The sequence below is a fragment of the Cibotium barometz genome, chromosome 21 (genome assembly GCF_041138505.1).
Source record: "Cibotium barometz isolate CiBa-2024 chromosome 21, ASM4113850v1, whole genome shotgun sequence".
NCBI classification, from domain to species: Eukaryota; Viridiplantae; Streptophyta; class Polypodiopsida; order Cyatheales; family Cibotiaceae; genus Cibotium; species Cibotium barometz.
The window spans coordinates 51,921,316-51,947,187 of record NC_141066.1 but is presented as its reverse complement, the minus strand read 5'-3'; the positions used below and the strand labels follow the sequence as shown (position 1 = coordinate 51,947,187).

The following is a 25,872-nucleotide window of genomic DNA, read 5'->3' as shown; positions in this document are numbered from 1 at the left end:
CTGCGCAGCACTGTTGTGCTGCCCGTCCCCCTCTTTGCCCTTTCCAGCCTTTTCCCCTTGCTTTCCTTTTTCTTTCTTTCTTTCTTTTTTTTGCTTTTCCCTTTTCCACCCTCCTTTCCTTTCCTCCACCTCAACGCCTCCCCCTTGGTTCGGATTGCTCCTCATCCGCCGAGTCCAAGTCGGCCTTTTTCCTCGATTAGCATCATGGCTAATCATTCTCCCTCGGCCGGGTGAACCATTGTATTTTCCGAAGCCGAGCTCGCGGTCCTCTACACCGAAATAGAAAAAGACTCCAAAACGACCCTCATTGCCAGAATCTTTGGATCTCACCCGTCCCGTCTCCAAGCTCGGGATTGGGTCCTGGCGGCTCTGCCCTCCGACTTCGCTCTACACTTTCGAGATGTCAGGTTGCTTGGAAGAGGTTTCTTCCAAGTGGATTTTGATTCTAAGGACGCAACCTCAGAGGTTTTGAAGGGCAGCCCTTTGCCATTGGGCCCGAGGAATATATTCTTTCTTCCCTACTCCAGCTATTTTGACCCTGTTGAGGAAGACCGGAACCGTTTCCCGATTACTCTCAGATTCCCAGGTCTTCCTCGCGCGTATTGGCCTATGTTAGAGGCCGTCGGGTCTGCCTTTGGGCTTGTTCTTCAAGTGCCCCCCCTTCCCGCCTTGCCGACATACTCTGCCCAGGTGGTCACTGGTTCGGCGGATGCTGTCCCAAAGGTCATGCTTCTTGCCCGTGACATTGAGCTCTTTGAGGACTATGTTTTGCTTCCGGGTCCTTGTGGCCCTTTGAAGCAACGAATGGAGATTGCAGGTAAACCCGATCAGTGCCGGGTTTGTCACCAACAGGGTCACTTTGCTCGAGATTGTCCTCAGGTGCGAGGTCGCAGGAGGCCTCATAAGCGGGCCTCTCAGGCGCCACCTCCCTTGGTTCCTTCTCGTCCTTCAGTCCACTAGGTGTGGCGAGCTCTCTCTCACGCCCGCCCCCCTGGTGCGATTGATGAGTAGGCTTCCTCGGTTCATGTACAGATAGATGTTTCTGGTCAGAGGGATGTGTCAGCTGATGCATCTTTGTAGAGAGATGATATCTCAGATCAGGATGACTTTGTGGAGTCCTCTCTACTTGGAGGGGGCGATATGTAGGATGTTCAGCACAGTGGGGATCATGTATTGGAGGATTTTCAGCAAGATGCCATTGCCCTTGATGCCCCGCAGGAGGGCGAACAGGTTTCTCGTACATATGCAGGCACGGTGCAGGGCCTCGGACAAGGGCATGTCAGTGGACTTTGCCCCGTGGATTTTCCCGTCCTCCAGCATTATGAGAGGCATCCTCAAGCTGCCCATCGTCTTCTTAGATCAGGGGTCAAACCCTCTTCTCTTCCATGAGAATCGTCTCATGGAATGTTCAAGGCCTTGGAGGGCTTCCCACCCGTGGTAGGAAGCGCCTTCTGAAGGACCAGCTTCGCCCTGCTATTACAGGAGGGCCTATGGATGTGCTTTTGTTGCAGGAACACAAATTGGATAGATCTCAGTGTGGCAAAACTGGTAAGATGCTTTCTAACCACACCTTCTGGTCCTCGGCAGTTGGGACTAGGGGGGGTGTTTGTATTTCAGTGACAGCATCTATTATACCTCATGTTATTGGGCACGGTGTTATCACCCCTGCTAGAGCGCAGTGGATCTTGATCATGCATGAGGGTCAGAAACTGGGAATCTTGAATATCTATGCACCTAACGTGAGAGGTGAAAGGGTGGCCTTTTGGGACACCATTACAAATGTCATTCCCCAGGTTGATCATTGGATAGTGGGAGGAGATTTTAATATGGTAGAGCAACCTTCTGACAAGAAGGGTGGACGCGAAGTAGGTTTACACCCTTTGGAGCGAGCCTCATGGGAGAGGTTCACGCTTTCCTTTTTTGGCAGGGATTGCTGGACCGAGGATGGCTTCCAGAGAAGGCCAAATTCCTTATCTTTCTCGCAGAAGCGGGGATGAGAGCATCTTTGCACGTCTGGACAAGTTTTATGTGGATGATTGGTCCTTGACTCCTTGGACAGAGGAGGCACCATTGCTATTATGCCTGGCACCACCAAATCCGATCATTGCCCCGTCGTTTTGTGTCTCAGGGAGCCTGGGGCTCGCTCGGCCTCTCCCCGTATCCGTATCCCTGACTCTCTTTATCTAGATGCTGACATCTCCATTGAGATCAGAGAGATACGGAGATCTTGTGACGGTCCTGATCCTCGTCATAATATTGCGCTAGCTCTTGAGAGGACCGACCATCATTATCATAGCATTGCCTTGTCTAAGAAGAAGGAGGCTCTGGACAAGAAGAGAGCTATTAGGCGTAGGATTGCTGCTCTTCAGAGGGAACATGAAAAGCATCCACATGCGACTTGGATTACAGACCTCTGACCACAGTTAGAGCAAAGCTGCAGTTGGGCCATGGACAGGAGGGCTGAGTTCGCCTTTCATGTGAACAAGGCCTTTTGGACTCAAATGGGTGGGCAGATGCAACAAAGAGTTTTTTTAGCACACAGGCCTTCCCATAGCAGGGATTCTATGAGGTACTTGCAAGATTCACACGGTGAGGTTCAGATTGAGCCTGATAAGGTGAGGGATATTGCTTCAGAATTTTATCGGTCTTTGTTGACTGCAAAGGTGCCCTCCCCTCAGAGAGATGTGGCACGGCAGAAAGTTTGGGAGTGCATGCCCAGGCTCATTTCAGATGCTACGCGTTCTTCCCTGGAATCCCCTTTCTCGAAGGATGAATTCCTTCACGCACTGCATGCTCTTTCCAGTGGTTCATGCCCAAGGGATGATGGTCTTTCTCCCGCCTTCTTTATTCTTTTTTGGGATCATATTGGAGATGCTATCACTGTTGCCCTTCAGGAAATGTGGTTGTCGGGTATGATGCCTCCATACCTCACGGAGGGGCTGATTCACCTTATCCCCAAGAGTGGGGACAAGACTGACATCAAGCAATGGAGGCCCATCACCCTCCTTGGATCTGCATATAAAATCTTAGCTAAAGCCTTGAGTATAAGGTTGCAACCGATTCTCCAAAGGACTATCCATGATACCCAGAATGGGTTCCTCCAAGGAAGGAGTATATTTGATAACATCTTTTCTTTCTGGGAAGCTATCGAGTGGGCAAAGTCTAGTCAGTAGCCTCTTGCCATTGTTTTGCTTGATTTTGAAAAAGCTTGTGATAGAGTGGATTGGGATTTCTTGGAGGGCACTATGGCACACATGGGGCTTTCCCAAAACTGGATCAGAGGTGTCTTGCCTATACAGGGAGGCTCATAGCACTGTTTTAGCCTGTGGGGGGCGCGGTGAGTGTTTTCAGATTTCCCATTCAGTGAGGCAGGGCTGTCCCCTTGCCCCTTCACTGTACCTCATTGTAGCTGAGGCTATGTGCAGGTTTCTTCGGGCTGCCCCTGGTGTTGTGGGTCTCAAGCTGCCTTTATGTACGGAGGAAGAGTTTTTGGACTCTGAGTTAGCAAATGATACGGCGTTGTTCCTTGAGGGTCCACATGCTTGTTTATGTGCTTTCCGGACAGCCTTGGAGGCCTTTTGTTTGGCAGCAAGAGCTACCATCAATTGGCATAAGTCAGTTGGTTTTTGGATCAGTGATTCTCCTCTTGCAGATTGGGGTACAGATGTTGGTTTTACTTGGATTGAGAGAGGATGCTCTGCTAGATACCTTGGTTGTCAGGTGGGCATTGACATCTCCCCTGCATAACAGTTTGCTCCAGTGCTCTTAAGCATTAAAAGAAAACTTCATCACTAGAGTAGGAGGAAGCTCGACTTGGCCTCTAGAGCTTTTGTGGTTAACCAAGTTTTGCTAGCCACGACTTGGTTTATCGCTTCGTGCTGGATTTTCATAAGGGCTGCATTGGCCAGCTTCGTCGCCTTATTCGGAACTTTCTTTGGTCAGGGCTTGATGGAAATGCACACACCAGGGCTACAGTTGCTTGGGAAACCATTATCACGCCTAAGCAAGAAGAAGGATTGAATATCATTGACCCTGAGGTGCAATGTAAGGCTTTGCTGTGTAAGCTGGTTGTTAGGGGCTTTCTTCCAGGCATTGAGCAGTGGAAGGACTTTCTCATGCAACAGATCACAAAGTGTGTCCCTGTTCGCGGAGGTGACTCGACTCTCAGCTCACGCTTTATTTATTCGGATGCAGTTCACCGCTCCCCTTCATCCCCCATGGTTAGGTCTCTCCTACGGGCCTGGGACTGCTTGAGGAGTTTTTTGGTACACATCCCCCCGTGTTCAGCGGAGAAAGTTAACCGGCAGCCCATTCTGTGGAATGACTTGATCTTAGATGTGCATGGTAGGCCTCTTGGGGCAGCTATGCATATTCTTTGGGCTGGCTGGGAGACCCTTTGCCCTACAGTGTTGGCTTGGAAGAGGTTTCAGAGCCTCACCGAGGTAGAGAGACTGGATCTCACGCAGCATTTGAGAGGCTCTAGTCGGAGGATTGCACAGATTGATGTAGCCATTCCCAACCACTGGATTACTGGATCTTTCTTGGAAGACCGTCATCATTCTTGGTTTGGGGTTTTTTCTGGGACAGGTGTTCCTCTTCAGGTTATGGGTCTCCCCTTGCCTAGGGAGGATGATGTACCGGTCTTTTTTTCTGTACAGGATGGATGGCAGTTGGAGAGATGTGACGTGCAGGACCTTATTGAGGGCCCCCAGATTCGTCCAGTCAGAGTTGTTGGCAGGTTAGGGAAGCATGTCTTTGTTGACCCCCCCCCCCACCCCCCCCTCAAGGGATGATCACAGAGAGTGTTAGCCTTTGGTTGTATGGTGGCTGCCCTATCAGACATTTGCATTGGGACCCCGGTGAGTGGGTGTGGAAGGATGCTTGTAACCCCTTGAAAAGCATGCCTTTTTTCAATTATACGGTGCGGAATGCCATACATCTTATCTTGGGACACATTCAGAGTGTCCCTACTCTTAGACCCCATTGGGAATCTTACGGCATTTCGACTGACATTCAGAGGGTTTTTTGGTGGAGATTGTGGCATTCTTATAGGAAGCCACAAATTTCCTCCTTTATCTGGGTTTCTCTTCATGGTGATCTGGCCACCAATCAGTGGTCGTCAGTTACTGGTGCTTGCCCAGCATGCCCATGTGTAGGAGCTTCGGAGTCAGTTTACCATTGTTTATGGGAATGCACGGAAGCACAGAGGGTTTGGTCGGCGATTGCACACCTCTTTGGTAGGATTAAGAGGGATACTATCATTTCTTTTGGTTCTATCATTTGGTTGACACAGTCTGGGCCTTAGCTGAGATTCGAGGGGACTAACAGGAGCTTGGCCATTATAGTTAGGCAAGGAGTTGCTCGGCAATGTTGTCTTCAGGATTTGCCACTTTCACACTTTGTCCCTCCGGCACAGAGATTAGACAGTTCTTGGGAGATTATTGCTAGCATCTCAGCCTAGAATATCTAGAAGGCTAGATGCACCGAGGCCATTGAGGGTACTCCCGTTCTTGTTTCTCAGTGTCTTTGCAGGATTTGGATTGATATTATTCACACCATCATGGCTACCTGGGCCAGAATCCAGGGATCTTCGAGGGCTGCGGAGAGGAAGCGCGGCCAATTTATGAGAGAGTGGGACATTGGTATCTTTTTCACGTCCTCTCATTCAGGACCCTATTGGCAGCACAGGGCTCCTAATTGGTTGAGATCTCCACCTTTTTTGGTGTGAAATCTCCATTTTGTAAAATTTTTTCATACTTAATAGAAGTCTCCTTTCTGGAAAAAAAAACAAAACAAAACAAAACAAAACAAAACAAAACAAACAAACAAACAAAAAAACAAAAAAACAAACCAAACCAAACCAAACCAAAAAAAAATAAAAAAATAAAAAAATAAAAAAATAAAAAACAAAATAGCAAAATAGAGAACTGTAGACTCTAGACCTAAAGCACTAAGAGCCAGAACCAAACATTAAGCTAAACTTTAAAAAAGAGTTTGACTCAAAAATGCAACCATTAACTCCAATGTCTGTCCGAACATGAAGTGTAGGTTCATCAACTCTATCATGCATAGCATGGACAATAAGCTATGACATCCCTACTCACGTCATCAATGCCCAAGAGTAGGTGTAGGTTTGTATAAGGTTAGTCCAAAAGAACATGCTTTATAAAACCAGCGAACTGAGTTTCTATCACCCTCCGGAGGTGATGGGCATAGTCAGCCATGATAGAGACTAGCACTCAAAGTCTGCTCTAAGGTATAACAACGAACAATCAGAAAACATAGGAAAGAACCAAACTAAGTCTATATTAAGCTAGAGCGAGAAAGAAAAGACTTTACAAGGCCTACTCTAAGTAAGCTAGCTTGACAATAAGTTACTTGTCTCAATGCTAACATATCTGTAAGCAATACATTTCATATTAGGAGAGAGGCTAATAGAGGAAAGAATTCCATAGGTGGATGTTGGTCGCGGTTGGGACACGAGCTAGCCTGCTACCTCATAATTTGGTTAGGACTAACCTTGTTTTTCGGTTGTGTTTAGGGAAGATTTGGGAAGGACTTTACACTTCTATGCTCTGCCACATGCGTGGCCAGAGTCTTGGTTGAACTCTGACCAATAGTGAGGTTATGACAATAGTAACCCATATTCCACTTATATAGTGCCCACTGCCGCTATAAATAATCATCTTGTTATAAATAGCCAGTACACATGGATTTATTAATAATAACCTTAGCCATCCATATTAGCCTACTTTCTCCTAATCCCAAGGCTCCAACATTCGGCATGACAATCTATGCTCTACCACATGTGTGGCTATAGTCTTGGTCGGACTCTGACCAATAGTGAGGTTATGACAATAATAACCCTTGTTCCACTTACATAGTGCCCACTGCTACTATAAATAATCATGATGTTATAAATACCCAATACATATGGATTTAATAAAAATAACCTTAGCCTCTCGTATTAGCATGCTTCCTCCTAATCCCAAGGCTCTCATTACCCTACCAAATTAGGCCACTAATCACGAGGATTAGCACTAGGTACGTAACACCGCATGACGGCACGGGGTCTAAGAGACCATATATACCTTGAGGATGACAATATGGAATTGCAACGAACTCTATCGCCGGACATAGGAGTATTCACAGAGACTTACACAAATAGAGATATTATCTTTTACACGGAAACTCATCACAAGTCCTGAGAGAGGGCTACCCATGGCGGCGGGTTATACATTGGAATTCGCCCTCAAAGGACACACGCGCATCACTGGAGGGGTGTGTGGTCTAGGAGGAGTGGCATGCTTGTTTCAACCTCATATGAGAGATGTTCACAGTGGTCAGACGGGGTGAGGAGGCCTGCTTTATGTGGATACGATTAGCCACGCCTGGCTTGAGAGTGATGCATATTGCAATATGTTGTTTCCCATCAGAGATATCAAAATTTGCACGCAAGATGATAGAGAAAGGGGGAACCCCGTATGTGCCATTATTTGCAAATATTGCAGAGTTCTCCCAACAAGGAGAAGTCCTCTTGTTGTTGGGAGACTTTAATGCACGGACAACAAGGGAACAAGTATGGACATATGACTTCCGAGGAGATGCATTAGATGCATTAGATTGACTTGGCTAAGATGGACCTCCAAAGGGCCAATCAGGATATGTCGAATGCAATAGCATATGGTAGACACTTCTTGGAGGTGGGGCTATGCATGAGTTGGTTATATATAACAAGGTGTTGAGATGCCACAATCAGATGGCCTTACATGTTTCCCGCATACTGGAGGTATGAGCACTGTGGATTACCTCATGGGGTCTCCTGCTCTCATACCACACATCCTAGATTGCACCATCCCTCCCCACCCCCAAATACTAGCCAACCATGCCACCTTACTGCCCACACCCGCACCCCCTACCACCACCTTCACCTGTGTCAATTTCTTTCTTTTTTTTCCCTTTTTTTTTCAAAAAGAGACTTCTATTAAGTATGAGAAAAACATACAACAATCACAGCTATAAGCCGGAAAAGAATAGAATCACCCCAATATGTAAGGTGATTTCAACCACTAAGGAGCATCATGATGCCATGTAAGACCTGTGGTACTAGAGGAAAAGAAGATGCCATGGTCCCACTCCCGCATAAATATCATGCACTTTGCCTACGTAGAATGAGAGGGCCCCTGAATGTGAGCCCAAGGAGAGCCATAAGAGTATGGATGATATCACTCCATATAGTACTAATGCACTGAGACCCAAAAATCTGGACACCCTCAATAGCCTCCGTGCATCTAACTCTCCAGGACTGCCATGCTGTAATACTAGCAACAATCTCCCACTGGTGTCAATCCTCTATCTGGGGGGTGTATAATCAAAGTGAGGAACATTCTGCAATAAACCATGCTGGGCAATACCCGTGTCAATTTCCATCACGATCTTGACCACATCTATGAGGACCACCTATCCCGCCACATTTCAGCCATAGACTTATCCCTTCCTATCTCCACCATTACATTCCAACTCTCCTCCATCATCCATGACTCCATCCATGCCACGTTCCCCTACACCACATGCTCCTCAACAAGTTTGCCAATGGGCTCCCAACCCCAGAATGGGTGGTATGATGAAGAGTGTAAAACCACCAGGCTATGCCTCTTTTGCGAGAGGAAACATGGGCTGATTTTAGCATGTGAGATGCAACGCATCTTCTGTAGACTCACCGTCGAAAGAAGCGCGCATTTCTCGCCGGATGACAAGAATAGGAGTTATACCAGCTCTTTTGGGCGAAGATAGTTCAAAAGCTTGGTGCATTCTTGAGGAAAAAAGAACCCCTACACCTATCACATACCCTAGCCAGCCTTTGCACAACATTTGTATGATGTGCCAAAACAATCTATACCACAAATGTCACACATCCCTTGGCCTACATCATCTTACCTTTCCAATTATCTCAATTATCCCTTGTGGTGGATGGAGACTATTTGTATACAGTTTTTGGCTACCATTAGAGGTCCCATAGCCCATTTTTTGGCCTCCCACAGACAATAACATCATCTTACCTTTCCGATTATCTCAATTATCCCTTGTGGTGGATGGAGACTATTTGTATACAGTTTTTGGCTACCATTAGAGGGGTCCCATAGCCCATTTTTTGGCCTCCCACAGACAATAATACATTTACATTTGATTCCTGTCTAACTCTCTCCAAAAAAAAACCTACCTTTTCTCTCTGCACTTGCCCAACTAATATCAAGATTCAAGGCAAAATTTTAGCAGCTGATCTCTAAGAAGTATAAGCAAGTTTGCAAACCTCCAGCATTTGCCGTAACTGATCATGGCCTCTCAAAATTGAATGTACAGGTATAAACAGTGCGAGAAAGAAAACCCAGCCTGCTGCAAGCAATATCACTCTGTTACACACAAAGCCAAGAAAAAGGCTAGTTAGAACTAACTTTTATGTATCAAAATCTCATAAACAAATTTCTATTGAGCTTTTAATTTTACAAAAACCCAATGAAAAGGTCCAACGCCCCCCACTGCACAAGGATCACTAGACTTCCTAATCAATTTCCTGCTTAATACAGAGTCTAGTGTCATGGCAAGTATCCGCTTGCCCCCAACACACATGAAAACATTGTAAAAAATGACTTGTACTCTCTTGGGATGTATAATGCCCTATCGGGACCCACCCGACTTGGGTCTCTGGTACACAGCTTAGATGTTACATCACACATATATGACAACTTGTGGGTAGCATTTTGGTACTTCAAATTGACGGTTGTGATGAGTACACCTTTCACAACCAACAATCAAAGATAACACTAAAAATCCAACCATTCAAAAGTTTTACTCATTCAGCTTGAATGGTGATAAGAAATTATATCATCAGTTCAGCTAGCTCTAAAATGATCAAAGTGTAAAATACATGCAAACTTTCTCACAAAATATGCATATGATCCCCCCCCACCCCATGGAGACTATCACTGCCACTAGGAGCACCTTCAAAGCATATACCAGGCTATGTAGGAACAAAGAGGAGCTTTTCTGTGCAGCTTAAAAATCTTAACCAAGGACACATGGTTTTAGAAGGTGCTAAAGGGCCCCACATCACGATTGTTGCATTGCTGCCATTAAGAGCAACTACAAAGCTATGCAGGAACAAAGAGCAGCTTTTTGGTGCACCCCAAGATCGAGGCCAAGAACACATTGGATCAAATTGTGCTAAAGGCCCCCATGTGGCTTTTTCCAGCACCCTTTGACAAGTAGCCTTCATCTCACTAGTCATGGAGACATGTTGAAAATAAGTGCTCACTAGGAGTACTTTTAGTCTTGGTCATCTCAGTGTATGCCACGTGGCACCTCTATAATTGTCCCATAAGTCACTCTACTCTATCTTGTACTTCTCACCTATATATTGTGGGTGTCACATCAATGAAAGAATCAATCTTGTGTCTTGTCTACACTCATCTCAAGGTAACTCTTTGTCTTTCATTTTTGTTCTTGTTTCATTTCTAGTCTGCTCTAGCTTTCATATTTTTTACATGGTATCAGAGCCATGGTTTTAGGGTTTCCCTGTTTTTCCTATGAGCTTTCGCCATTCTCTCCAAGCTGTCCCACTCAATTCAGCGCAGCCCATGTGTTGCCCACCATATCTTCAGGCCGCCGCCTAGCTGCATCTGTTGCCCTGCGTAGACCTCCACATGCTATCCAGCATTGAGCTACACTTGTTGTGTAGCGTTGACTTGCATTTGTTGTCCAACGTTGCCTCTAATAGCTGCACGTGCTGCCCTCGCCAGATTCACAGCATTGGGACATAACTAGACCTGCTGCTGTAGCATCCCGCCGGCCTGAACCTGCTGTCTGCCCTGTTCAGGCTCATACAGCTCTACTGTTCTCTCTCTTGGAGCTGCTGCCCGTCATTTTAGAACTGCTACAGCCCACTGTACTGTATGGAACCCCAACAACGACGAAATCAGCAAGGTCGTAAGACTCCAAAACAGATTCCATCATAACCTTCCATATGCCGTAGTTGTTCCCGTCCAACTAACGGTCCACTAGGGACGTGGGGAGTGTCGGGATCTTCACATGCCTCTCGGCCATCTCTAACACATCTGCCATTGCGGGGATGTACTTTGAAAAGGGTGGGTGAGTGGGAACAAAGAAGAACTAACACCTGCAAGTGGCTGTCCAGCAAATCAGCCCGCCGTCCTCTTGCTTCTCCTCTTCCGGAACAGTCCACCAATCAGCAACACAACAGTCCCCCTCTTGCTCACACAAATCCCTAGAGCCTGCTTTGGCTGCCTTCTTCATCAACTCAAGGGTGCGCATCATCTAGAAGCAGCTGCAGATCGACTTTCCTCTTGTTAACGAGCTATTTGCTGCATTCAGTTCTGCCATTGTTTCCTCTTGAAGAGTCTACAAGGTACTGTGCATTGTATCCTTCAGTTTGCTGGTCAGTCCTTTTCTTATCCTCATATCTACAAACTGCTAGTTCCTCATGCTTCGATGGGCTGTCACATGCTATGGCCTTGACAAGTGGTGAGAGAGCCGGCTTCTAAAAACAGTTTGGATCTCTTCTTTCATTCATTTCTGCAATCTTGTAAGGGAATAGACACTGCCCTTGCATTTTAGCAAGAGGTAAGACCTTCCCACATGGCCTCTTCTACTCATTCTCTCATGTCTATCGACAAATTCAATGGGTCCAACTTTCATACTTGGCAAATCAAAATCAAGTGCCATCTTATGAAAGAAAGTCTTTGGGATGTTGTTCACCATGCTGCTCCCGAAGATTCCGACATTGAGCAAGTTATCACTTATGCTCCCACTCCCAAGAATGACAAAGCCTATGCTATCATCTTGCTCGGTCTTGGAGATGATTACATTCATCACATCTCCGACATACAGTCTGCTTCTTGAGCATGGATCACTTTGGATACCCTTTTTGGACCCCGCTCTAAAAACTCTAAGATTGCACTTATGATCTCATTCTTTGATCTATGTATGCAGGAGGGAGCTACTATAGCCTCTCATGTCAATTATTTTCGCAGTCTTATGGTTCAACTTGCATCAGTGAAGTCTCCCATCTCCGAAGATATTGCTATTGCTGTGCTTCTCAAAAGCTTACCTGACACCTATGCTACTCTTGTCACTACCTTCAAGTATCACAATAATCCTACTCTTGAAGGTATCATCAATGCTCTCCAAGAAGAGGAAAGAACTCAACAACAAAAAACTGACACTGCATTTTTAGCAAAGAAAGGAAGTTCTAAGGTAAGAAAGCCTTGCACCCATTGTGGAAAAACTAATCATATGGAGAAGGACTGCTTCAAAGCCCATCCATGCACCATTTGTGGCCGTGATAATCACCGGGAGAAGGACTGCTATTCTAAAACCTCTACATCAGCCCCTGCATCTACCTCAGCCCATGTTGCTGCAGCATCTACATCAGCAGATCTTGCTGTTCATTCCTATGATGAGGAGTGGGCTTTCTGATTACTTCATCTTTCTTGTCTACCACTTCGACCACCGATGATGTAGGTCAAGGGGTTCTATGTCTTACTCATTCTGCTTTAGGACCTCTCTCTTGTCCCTACTCGAGAGGGAGAGATTGCCCTTGAGGAGGGGATGTCTTCAAGGTCCATCTGTTTGTCTACAGTCAGTCTTCTGTCTATCTAGTCTTGTCTGTCTGTCTATCTGTTGTCTGTCTATCTGTCTATCAACAATCTGACTGTGTCTTGTTTTAGATCCATCTTGTCCCTATCCTTGTGGACCCATATGAGGATATCACTTGAGGAGGGGTGTCTCAGGATCTTTGTCTGTCATGTCTTGTCTCTCAGTCTATAGGTCTTTATGTCTATCTTCTAGTCTTGTCTTTCTGTCTTTCTCCTAGTGTCCACTTAAGGAGGGTGTTGGAAATAAGTGCTCACTAGGAATACTTTTAGTCTTGGTCATCTCTGTGTATGCCACATGGCACCTCTATAATTGTCCCATAAGTCACTCTACTCTATCTTGTACTTCTCACCTATATATTGTGGGTGTCACATCAATGAAAGAATCAATCTTGTGTCTTGTCTACACTCATCTCAAGGTAACTCTTTGTCTTTCATTTTTGTTCTTTCTAGCTTTCATATTTTTTACAAGACAGCCACTCCCTTGTCAGTATTTCACCTCAGTAGAGGATTGTTATCATATGACGTATCATCAATTTACTAAAACAAAAATCACTGCTTGCAAGTAAACAAAGACAAAGTGCAAAACTAGGTGCTCAAGGGAAACCTCAAAAAAAAATCAATAGAAAAACACTTAAGTATGCCTAACTGTGAGAATGCTAAGAAAGGGGGCCTTTACCTGATAGGGAAGAGAACCAAGTATCGCACAATCACTCCTACGCACCAAAGAGGAATCAAATAAAGATTCCAGTTCCATGGCTCCGGTGGGTTTGATTTGAAACACCTTGTGAATGTATCCTGCACTTCAACATAGATAGGAGAGGATTAAAAGGCTGCGTGATTATGACCAACCGTCCACAAAACCACTAGAATTGAAACGTCCGTCTCACAGAAATAGATAGTAACTGTGTTACAATACTGGGAACCATGCATATGATTTCTAATCTCTTTGGTTTTTCCACGTACATTTTCTTTTAGTTTTACTTTCACCACCATGATGATGTATTCCATGGACATGATGTAACATTTTGGTCTCATAGGTCATTTTGGCCTTTTGAAGACATTAATACAACTCTCTCTCTCTCTCTCTCTCTCTCTCTCTCTCTCTCCTCTTTGCTGCGCCTCCGCTTGCTTCTCTGCTAAGATGACCAGCTGCGCCTCTGCTCTATGCGCACCTCTGTAGCCCGCCTCTCTGCTCAACTCTGTGCGCACCAACCTGCGCACCTCTGCCCGCCTGTCTGCTCTGACCTGTGCGCCTCTGACTTGTGCGCAAGCAGCCGCCCCCCGTTTCCCACCCACCCTTGCACTGCACGCCTCTGCCCGCCTCTCTGCTGTGAGTTGTGCGCAGGCAGCTGCCCCGCGCTTCCCAACCACCCTTGCTCAGGCCCCCAAGGCAGCAACTAGTGGAAAACATGTCTCAACCACTGGAGGGAGAACAGGATGGTGAGACAACCTTTCACACCCCCACGAAGGCACCAAATACCTACCGCAGAAGACTGAGGGAAGGGATCATGTCCCCTGGCTCACGAAGGCTTGTGAAGATTGCCCGACGAGATGAGCCCTTTATGAGGGGAGACAGCTTCACATAAGGACAGAGATGAACACCGTGCGACAGGAAAGTGATATATGAAACGTTGAAGGAAGAGATATATGTCCAATTGAACGGAGAAATGCAAGCCCAAGCCTTGATGCACACGGAAATGAAAAAAGAGATGCAGAAATGGAAAGACGACATGCTCCGGGAGATTGGCACAACACTTGCATCGTACGAAGGCACTTTGAAGACATGTATGGCTGACCGCGAAAAAGACATCATAGAAATGCAACACACTTTGGAATCATGTAAGGCAAAAGTGGCTGCAGGTGAGAAGGAGATGCATTCATGGGCTGAAATTTCCAGTGCCACAAAGAAACAAATTGAGGAAGTCAACCCATGGATTGAAGTAGTAAAAAAGCAGAAGGATACACCAGTCAATAAAGTAGAGGTGATGAATGCTACACTGGAAGAGGAAGCCAAGAGACGGGCACGTGCCTTACATGTACGCGTAGTTGGGTGGGAAGATAAGGGAAATCCCCAAGAGGATGCAAAAGCTCTTGCAACAAAAATTGGAGCCACTGATGTACCCATTACCGGAGCATGGCGAGTAGGCAGAGATGAAACCAGGGCGAAGATATTGATCATCAGGTTTGGTGACTTGGAGAAGAAGAAGGCCTTCCTCTCCAAAAGGTTGGCCCTTAAGGAGGAAAAGATTTATTGGATAAGGACCTTACACCGGCACAGATAGCACACCGGAAGGAAAAAATGCCGCGTGTGCTTGAGGCAAGGAAAGAGGGGAAATGGGCGGTATACAGAGATGGCCGAGTCATCATTACGGAGAGGAGGCCCGCTTGACGATGCGCGGCCTATGAGACCTTGCCATTCACGGTGTGGAGTTGCAACGGAGCCCTTAGAACAGATGCAGGATACTTTCCAACACAATGATATTGCTATGTATACGGAGACCCATCAGTGCACAAACAAGAGGCTTCCTGACCTCCAGGGTTATAGATGGGAATCAGTTTCCCGCCCTCAGCCACGAACAGTGGGAGGTACCAGAGGATCTGGAGGAGTGGCAATACTTTACAGGGAGGAGCTTCATGACAAAATACATGTGGTACATAGAGATGCAGATGCGAGGTACATGTGGGTCCGAATATGCAGAGAGGGGCTCCGCGAGCTATATGTGGCGGTATGCTACTTTCCCCCAGCCCACTCCAGGTTTGCACCATCAGGAGAGTCGCCCTATATAATACCACTATATGATGATTCATGAGGTTTGCCAGCATGGGAGACATTACTATTGGGAGACTTTAATGCACGTACAGGCACAGAGCAGACAGAGTTGTATGATACTCAAGAGGCTATGTACCGGGAGATCACGACAGAGGATGTAAGGTTGCAGAGATCAGCACGGGATGAGGGGGAGATTACAAATTATGGTAGGCATTTTCTCACACTCGGGAGTGCACATGGGAGAGGGCAAGGATCAGATGCTCTCACACACTAGAACTCTAAAGGGGGAGCGAGCACAATGGACTACTTGATGGGATCTCCTTCATTGATACCTGATGTGCGGGGTTTCACGATTTCCATAGGCCCATTGGCATAGCAGCCGATCATGCATACTTGAGTTTCACACTAGTAGGTAGATCCCCGAGCGATGGGCCAGCCACTCATCTACCTAGGTACCCGAGATATCAGTTTACACGTGAGACAGTTGGGGTTTATCGTGATCTGATGGCTTGTTCGCTTTAGACCCACATAGCCTTCTGGACGAGATCACGAGAGGATTGGCAGGTGTACTACATGCATCCGCCTCATATGCGTTTCCCTGCACTATGATCCCTTCCACCCACCCCCGCAGCACTGCCCCACAGAACAGTTGGTATGATGATGAGTGTCGTGAGACACGAGCACAGCTACAACATGAGATTGCCATTGGGACTCACACAGATAGACAAGCCAGGATGATCTTTCAGCGCCTTGTGCAGAGGAAGAAACGAGCCTATCTAGCTAAGCTAGAGGAGGAGATCTACCAACTCTTCCTGGTGAAGGACAACAAGAGGCCACGGAAGATGTTTCAGGAGAGAGAACCTCGTACTCCGATTACTGCACATGAGGCATGGCATACTTATGCTAGAGAGCTATATGATGCACCAGGACAGCCCCCCACCCCCCCCCCTCCACCGGGAGCTAGACCGGCTAGCAGCACCTTTTTTACTATGCGGATGGTGCTAGATGCGATAGACAGGTTACAGGGCACAAAAGAGAAGGATATACTGCTGCTTTGTGGACTTACACAAAGCCTTCGATACCGTACCACGTCATAGGCTTATGCACAGATTGCATGACATTGAGGTACCCGAGGGTATGCAGTGGGGGATATATGCCTTGTCTGAGTCTGTGACAAGCAGAGTCCGAGCTCCAGGCGGACTATCCGATATGGTGACCTTCACGATAGGGGTGAAGCAGGGATGCCCGCTATCGCCCACCCTCTTTGGACTGTACATTGATGCGGTCTCTGATTATGTAGGAAGACTGGGAGGCCCAGGGGCATGCCTGGCAAGGGTGTTGAAACCCATCTTGTTATATGCTAATGATATTGTTCTAATCTCAAACTCTCCAGAGGGATTACAGCGACACCTGGATGCATTACAGGCTTTCTGTGCGGATAGGGATCTGACAGTGAACCTTGGGAAAACCAAGGTTATGGTGTTTAATACCACACAGGCATGGGTGACGAGATCAGAGCCTCAGTTCACTTTCCAAGGGGAGCCGGTTGAGTACGTCAGGTCATATGTCTACTTGGGAGTTACTATGAAAAACCACGTTTCTCCCTAAAGGAGGCAGCAGCAGCCAGATTAGCTCGAGGGCATGCAGCCTTGGGAGCTCTTGAGAGACACTGTGCACACACAGAGTTTCAGGAGCCACGCACCAAATTGTGGCTATTTGATACGCTTGTCACACCAACCCTCCTATGAGCTCCTATTTGGGGGCCCAGCATACATCACAGATCTCAGAGAGGGACGGATGAGGGATGGAGGCAAATGGAGAGACCACTGATTATGATGATTGCCCGCATGATTTGGAGCAAATCATCAATACCACATGAGATTGTTTGAGCTGAGCTAGGTGCCGCACCAGTAGTGACCGAGGCCCTATTCCGGGCAGTTACCTTTTTATAGCGGCTATGCGAGCTCCCTCAGCAGAGGTACTCCCGATCGGCACTGACCTCATCCATACAGAGGATAGAGATACTCATTCCTCGTACGCTCAGATGAGATCATGGTTTGACCTACATGGTTTGCGGATAGAGGCACTACCACCCTTTCAGTACAGTCTGGATTGTCCATTTTTGGATCTCACCCGCTCAGAGCAAAACCGCGTGATCAGGATGGATATCATCAGAGTGGACACAGAGAGAACATGGACTACCCCCCTTGAACCCTTAGGCACAAAAATGGCTGATTACAAGAGCCATTTTCTACACCTCTCACCAGATGATTTTATCACCCGCCCGACGTACATGGATGTACACCTATCACATGGGATACGTTGTGCCATTGGACAGATCCGGACCTCATCACACCAGTTGCGGATTGAGACAAGGCGATATGTGCATCAGATCTTGGATGACTGCATTTGTCAGCTATGCTACCAGGAGGCAGAGACAGAGGAGCACTACATTTGCCGATGTACAGTCTATTATGAGATCCAAGGGAGATATCACTGCCTCTTGTTTTGGGGCGTTACGCACGGTCATGGAGTTTGAGGATCAGAGATGCCTGGGATTGTTCCTACTTGAGCTCAGGAGACACAGAGAGACCCTCTTGGCAGACAGGAGACCGAGCCATGATGTACCTAGACAGAGGACCTTGACAGATTTCTTTGGCACAAGCACCAACAACCCAGCCCCCACACCTCCTGATACCTTCTCCATTGGGCCATCAGGGCACTGACCACGCTCCAGGGAATCACCACTGATAGAGCAGTCATCTTATTTCGTACTCGTCGGCCACGCCCACCAGGATCCCGACCACAGCATCCTCTCGTGGGACGAGCCATTTCAGGTGATCACCGATGCGAGTAACATCGCAATTGGCGGTATATTACAACAGAATGGTCATCCAGTAGCTTACATGTCTCGTAAGTTACTGTCCACAGAAAAGAATTACTCAGTCTACGATCGTGCACTCCTTGCACTTATACAAGCCTTGAAACATTGGAAATATTTTCTTTATGGCCATGACTTTGAGGTTCGCCCTGACCATTAGGCATTACGCTAGATTAAAACAATGCCAAGTGCACAATGGAGTGACCAACAACACCGCTGGAGCCAAATATTCCAGCAATTTGGTGGTATAATTGAGTACCTTCCAAGAAAGGCGAATCCAGTGGCTTATGCTTTGTGCAGGAAGGGACAAGTGACTTTGATTCAGACCACTAGACTCGACCTTGTTGGTACGCAGCACAAGGAGAGGAGATAAAAGAGATTCTCAAACGTGGAGGAATCGACTGGCTAATTACAATAAGTTCTCAAAAAGAAAATCAAACGCTTCATTGTTGGGGCTGCTTCGCTTGCTTTTTACATACCGCAGTAACGTGCGAGTTGAGGACTAGTTGTCATTAATTTAGGAAAACATGACATGCCATGGATGATGGGAGTGGTTAGATTCAAACCTTTACCTCCCTTTCTAGCTGGAGGAGGCATTGTTATTGTTGTTAAGTTGATACATTATAGTAACAATCTAGACTTAAAGGATAGTGCCAACTATATTGGAGATTTCTCTAAGGGTGTTATCACAAACGAAAAGGCAAAAAGATGCCCCTCAAGTTCAGGTATGTTAGTCAATTATTCAAACAATTGGGCAGAGGACACATACGTATCGTTTTGCACACTTTCAACACAGCTCATCCAACGCAACTTTCAACTTTTAACGAGAGCAAGTGGGAGTTGTCTGGAGGAAAGGTGCCAAGCTGTACCTTCTTTCCCGCCAACAACCTATCAAACGAGCTTGATGGTAAGTGGCCAATAATGCAAATGGATGTGAACATTTGACGACATGAAGCATACGTACGCAGATTCCGAGGAATTCGGTACACAGTGGGAACAGACATTGGATGCCACAGGACCATGCCACTTTTTGATACGCGATGGTTGGCTTTTCTACAAAGGCCGACTATGTGTCATGAAGTCGTTCAGGGCAGCTCTTCTCCATGATGCCCATGACGCCATTACTAGTGGTCATAGGGACATGAATTCGACTATGGAGAAATTGGAGCGGCAATATTACTAGCCAAAGATGAGGCGAGACATGTTTTCATATATACAACACTGTGATATTTGTCAAAAGGTGAAAGCTCCTCGTGGGAAGAAGATAGGGTTGTTGCCCTTGCCAATTCCTCAGAGACCTTTCCAAGATATTTCAATGGACTTTGTCACGAATCTGCCTCCCAGTCCGAGCAAGCGTTATACTTAGTGCGTAACTATAGTTGATAGATTTAGCAAATTTGTTATGCTTATTCCATGCAAGGCCAATGTGACCGCCAAGGATGTTGCCCAGTTGTTCATTCGGCATTGGTACCCGATTGACGGGATTCCTAGGAACATAGTGTCAGACTGCGATGCGAAGTTTACCAGTCATTTTTGGAGGGCATTGTTTGATAACTTTGGTACTAAATTGAATTTTTGCAGTGCATTTCACCCACAGACGGACGGCCAGACAGAAATCTACAACTAGTTGGCCTTTGATGTGCTGGAGTGTTATGTCCACGATCAGCAAGGTAAGTGGGAATCATATTTGCCTTTAGTTCAAGTTTTTTTGAATGATTCTTTTTCTTCAGCTATTGGCAAGACTCCATATGAGGCAGCGTTTGGAAGACCATTCCAATCGCTATTGACCAGGACCTCGTCTTCAGTACCTAAAGCAAATAGATTGACGGAGTCTTACCAAGGGATTTTGGAGTCAGTAAAGGACAAGTTGGCTAAAGCGCAAGAGGCCTACACTCGACATGCCAATAAAGACCGAAGGCATATGAAGTTTTCGGAAGGTGATTGGGTTTATCTTCGGATTATGAAGCAAAGGTTGAAACAGGTAGGCAAGTGTAACTTGGTTGAACACAATGCTAATCAATACACTTTAATACACTAAGATTTGATGGATACTTGCTAAAATACAAGAACTAATTTGCTGAATTGACAAGAGACACACAATGAGCCGGAACGGCCGACCCCTCCCTCAAATAAAGTATATTGATCTTGGGAGAATCAAGTACACAGTGTCATGGGCATTTTTGACCAGATTTCCATACCAATGGATATGAATACAGTATTGCAAACAAGTGGTTGTCGATGTAGACTTGCAATCCACACTACCCTCTCAAGTGCCCATGTTCCATCAAAAAGACCAAAAATTACAACAATAAAGAGAGCTGTTTTGCTGAATTTCAGTCATTGGGAGTGTGTAGGAGAGTGATTAGTACCCGAAAACACTCTTGGAAGCTTGGGAAACACCTTAGCAAGCTTGGATATGGAGTAGGGAAGGAGAATGTACAGAAAATGCAGCCCAACAGCCCTCATGAAGGAGGCGCCAATCTCTAGAGAGAGGAGGAGTAGTGAAGTGGTGAGTTGTCCAGTGTAGGTGGCAAGCAAGTGCTTTGTGGAGCAAGCTAGAGTGGACACATGGCTGGTTACTCCGTTTGTACAAAGGGGATAAGGTCTGGGCGGTGGACATTGGGTTTTGTCTACCCCAATACATCAGTGTGTGAACACTGGGTTGGTCATAATTTATAAGTGAGTTTTGATCGCCCAAAACTTAATGAAGTGTGTACATACTCACTTATAAATTAGTGCTAACTCCTAAGGCTAGGTTTATGACCAATACTTACCACCTGTCACATGCCACATAACCATGTCAGCAGACAGTTTCACACGCACGGTTCGCGGGCGGGCATCCCCTTACCCGAAACTACACATTGGTCAAGCAAGCACATAAAAATGCTATGCAATGCAGCACTGGTATGGACAATCCCCGTTCATGAGACTATACCAAAATAGACATGCTCCAGGCAAGTACACGAAGTACTAGACCCAATGGAACACCAATCCACCAGGCATTTCCGAGCATGTACACAAAGGCACAAGTCCCAACGGAAAGCCAAGTCCACAGTATATCACATGAGTAGCATCAATCTCCGGCATATACAACTGCCATGGACACCAGTCCAATGTACATACATGATGAGAAAGCACGGGTGGACCGATTCGGTGGCTAAATGGTGACAGCAAACGATGCCTAAAGTTGTCTTTCAGGAGCTTTGGACCTTTTCCCATCCAAAGAAAGATTAACGAGGTTTCAATGAAGTTGAAGCTACCTCCAAGTTAGACTATGCACGATGTGTTTCACATCAGTTGGTTAGAGCCATATGCAAGTCCAATCCCTTCAGAAGTTAAAGACGAGGCGGAACCATATATCATTGATGAAGCTAAAGTTATGGTTCCAGAATAGATTCTTTTGCACCGCTTCAAGCATGGCTCAAGAGTCAAGCCGAAGGCAAAGACAGTTCCTCACAAAGTTTTAGGACCGAGGGACCCACGAAGCGGGATGGCTTGACAAAGAGTTTTTCGACGACTATCCGGGGTTATTAACGGATTATTTGGAGGCTATGCAGCTTCCGTCAAGTTAAGCAGAAGGGAATGTCACGTGCATCCCGCACTTGGATGCCACGTAGACATATCTATACAGAAGGTGCAAGACCTGGGTTGGAAAACTGGTCCCATGTGAGCCCAGTCCGGGACAAGTCAGCCAGGGTCCCACTCCAGTCATCTGAGGATTGTCCTGCACATGCGTCCAAGGTCAAGTGTGCATTGTCCTGCACATGAAACAATGTCAATTCACGCTATGAGTCTCCCTCTGGAATGATGTCAGTGGTTCTGTGTATCTGGTATGATACTGGATGCCACCAGACCACTGTGTAGACAATTAGGGTTTGCATATAGGAAAGGGGCCAGCCCATACTATAGGGCTACCCCAAGGACAGATATATGGGCATGGGGAGGTGTAGAACCACCCCCATAGGGGCCAGGAAGGCTTTGGCTGTGCTCACCAGCCATGGGATGGCCATGGAAGGGCTGTAGGCCAGCCCTAGGGCTCCTAGACAAGCAGCCGACAAGGTACCCAACCCCTAGAGGGCTGTAGGCCAGGTGTGGGGCAGCCCACACAGGCTGCCCAGCAAACAGAAACTTATGCGCATGGTGGCCAGCACCTATTTGTGTGATGCGCAGCATTTTTAGCATTAAATGCTGAATTTACAGGTTGTGAGGCATTTTTAGACAGCCGACTGGTTTTAATCCAGCCGACCAGCCTCTAGTAGGGGTATAAATACCCATTGCATAAATCAATTCTACTCATCTCATATTTCACCAAGTGCTGAAGCTGATCAAACGGCCAGGACAGCCAAGGATAAGCTAACGCAGAAGAGGTGAAGGATTGAAGGTCAAGGGCAGAGGATTCTCCTCAGCCAAGAAGGTTCAAGTTTAGTCTTTTATTTCAGTTTTGCATCATTCTAATAAAAGCAAATACACCATTCGTGGTGGGGGCCCTAGAGAGGGTATTCGGGACCCAATAGTGTGTCCTCTTCTCCCTCTCTCTATCTACTTTCTTGCACATCTACATTCAGTTTTGTGTGTTAATTTCGTCACGACAAGTGTGCTGTTTTTCTGAGCATTGAAGTTACCGATCTCCCCTGAAGCTTTCGCATGTTACATCGACATTCTTTCAGTTTTCCATGGCTCAGTATATCCATGGTACCATTGTATTACCGTAGATGTTTTCATTTTACTTTTTCTTTCAGTTTTCCATGGCTCAGTATATCCATGGTACCATTGTATTACTTTTGGTCTCATAGGCCCTTGGGGTCTTCCATAGACGTTAATCTCTCTCTCTCTCTCTCTCTCTCTCTCTCTCTCTCTCTCTCTCTCTCTCTCTCTGTGTGCGTGCGCTCTTTGTGCATGCGTGCGCGCGCATGTGTGCGCGCTTAGCGTGCTTGTGTGTGTGTGTGTGTTGGGGAGGGTAAAGTGGACTTTTAATTGGTCATCAGCATCATTATCTCCCTAACACTAGATTTTCTATGTACTCACATCGACTATGGCACTCGCCGCCTCGTTCAAAAACGGTGAAATATCAAGTAGCTCAAGCCTGAATCCAATTAAGAAAAATCTGGCAAATGCACTTTATGGTTACTACATTTGAGCTTGGAAAAATGCACGCATGCACATCTCCTCCATTTCGTTATCTTTTTTTAAGTAAACCTTTTGTTTTGAGGCAAGAATACTCGGCTAGATGGTAAAAGGCAAAGTTGCCATACAACAGATGTCTTTATATCTGTTAACTGAAACTGAGACTCGTAATTTGTAAATAGGATACAAAAGAACCCTTTTGTCTTCTGCAACATGTCTGTTTGCCACTAGCTCTTCTGCTTCCAAGCGATACAAGTCTACTTCGGATGGGGAAGGTTCTAGCAAAAATGCATCCTCTCTCCCTCTGCAACAACACCATAAACATAATCTTAGCAATCCTAGTAGGCTCCTTCAAAGGCTTTCTAAGGCATAATCGTGTACACACACACACGCACATGAACATGCACACAAATCTTTGCAGTAGAATAATCTTACAAAGGTCAACCTTGGAAAGATAAAAATTTGTTCTCAACTCCAAAAAGTCAAGGTGAAGGACTGGTCTCAGACATTGATTCACAAAAATGTGTGGATCACATACATGAAACAAATTTCTTGGCAAGTTTACTTCCATAACAAAACACATGACAATAAGAAAAGCATGCTGCAGTGTATGTCTCATTTGTATTAGCTTATCATGGGCCATGAAAAGGAGGGTTATGGTTGACATGTGGGTGTCGTTTGAATTGAGATAGGTCTAGGTTGTTCAAAATGCACAACACCATTGCCACATCAACATTTGTGATTAGGGTCTCCTTAGCTTCAAGAAAAACATCTCCAGCAAGCAACAAATCAAAAAGCTACCATTACACAGTAAAGTAAAATCAATTTGGGGCTTTTTAATTTTTTGCAAAATCTTGCTTAATCAGAGCAATTAACCCCAATTACTCCAGAATTTTTCAAATTGAGGGTAGAAATCAAGCACTTGTTTCTATAGCATGCTACAACAACATTTCTCAAAAAACCCTTCTTTCGAAACCCTAATTTTCAGGGGCATTTCTTGTAGGGATAAGACACTAGCATTGAAAACTCTCCTTTGCTAAGACCTTCCCAGATTCATAGCATATCATGGCTACCCACATGTTCATTGACAAATTCAATAGGGGAAGCTTCCATACCTAGCAAATTAAACTAAAATTTGGTCTCACGAGGGAGGGCCTTTGGCCTTTCATTGAAAAAGAAGAGAAGATGCCCGAGACTGAAGATGCAGCTCAAAAAGCATGGAAGCTTAGGGATCAAAGAGCCTTTGGTCTCCCCTTCCCACCTCACTCTATTGTGCATGGGAGATAATTCCTAACCTGAGAGATAATACACACACATCAAAGTGTTTTAAGTATCATCATGTCTCTATGTCATTCATGTCTGCGCGTTTGTATGATTGCTATCCAGACAGTACGGTCAATCACATGCACAAAGGTGGCAGATGGCATGTAGACATCACGGTTATCAATACGGAAACACGCATCAATACAGCAATCATATCCAAACGTATAAATACATTGATTTTGAAAACCAAAACGCATTAACACGCCATGTCATGAATAGTGAAAAGAATAATTGACACAAATGCGCATTAATACGCCACAAATGACAAGGTTTTCGTTTCGACCCCATCAAGATCTATGAGTGTCATTCAAGTCATTAAGGTTTGCCCTATAGATTCATCTGAGTAAGAGAATCAAAATAGCATGCAACCAGACAAATGATGCATTATCAGACCCTTGAAGATGAAATGCATGAAAATCCAACCTGGAAGCAACGTTTGTGAAATTGGCAGCAGCAGCAGCAGCGGCCGCCATTGCTGTGGCAGAAACCTGTGATTAAACACCACTCCTACTGATTTTTAACTCTATATCGTAGATCTGACTGTCACCTGAACATGCATAAGACATTCACTTCGTTTCAGAATTATATACTGTTTTGCATGCATGAGCAGATGTCTAAGGCGTTTCAGACCTTGCAACTCGTCCGGATCAATGAGTAGGCCAATTGAGGCCGCCCGGGCGAGGAGTGTTGTTTTGGGGACTGTCAAATCAAAATCAAGCGATCTAATGGCGTTAAAAATTTTAAAAAAAATTGGACAGAAATATAAAAGTCAATGATTTTTTTTAATAGAAATATTTGATAATTGGAAGATTTGGTTTTAATGGCATTTACTAGTTTAGATTTGGTGAAAGATATGTTTTGATTAGCATTTATCTCGCAAGATGGAGATTTATTCTATAATTTTTGTTCTTGAAAAGTTTAGATTTAGAGTAGGCATGTTTTGATTAGCATTTAATGCTTATGTGAGTTTACAATAAAACATGCTTTTGCAAACTTGCCTTCGGTAGGACTATTCGTTCGCTTGATTTTCCCTTCATCAAGGGAGACTTTCCATCCTTCCACTACATGTTCTGGTTGATTCTCACATGGGAAGACCATTATTA

The 25,872-nt window shown here is 45.7% G+C and overlaps 1 protein-coding gene across 5 annotated transcripts in view; it reads right to left on the bottom strand.

Annotated features, from left to right (window-relative positions):
- The window catches only part of LOC147627343 (glycerol-3-phosphate acyltransferase 9-like), a 112,037-nt gene extending 86,548 nt beyond the window's left edge, over window positions 1-25,489 (bottom strand). For 2 of the 5 annotated variants that reach the window (XM_086815977.1, XM_086815981.1), the window contains exons 1-6: window positions 25,317-25,391; window positions 25,193-25,244; window positions 23,634-23,750; window positions 23,348-23,405; window positions 13,348-13,466; window positions 9,311-9,410 (exon numbers count right to left, since the gene is read on the bottom strand). In XM_086815977.1, the coding sequence (XP_086672103.1) occupies window positions 9,311-9,410; window positions 13,348-13,466; window positions 23,348-23,405; window positions 23,634-23,750; window positions 25,193-25,244; window positions 25,317-25,335 (465 nt within the window). In that variant the 5' untranslated portion in view covers window positions 25,336-25,391. The other 3 variants (XR_015268482.1, XM_086815979.1, XM_086815980.1) reach the window with 3 other exon arrangements.
- Window positions 25,490-25,872: the final 383 nt, after the last annotated feature.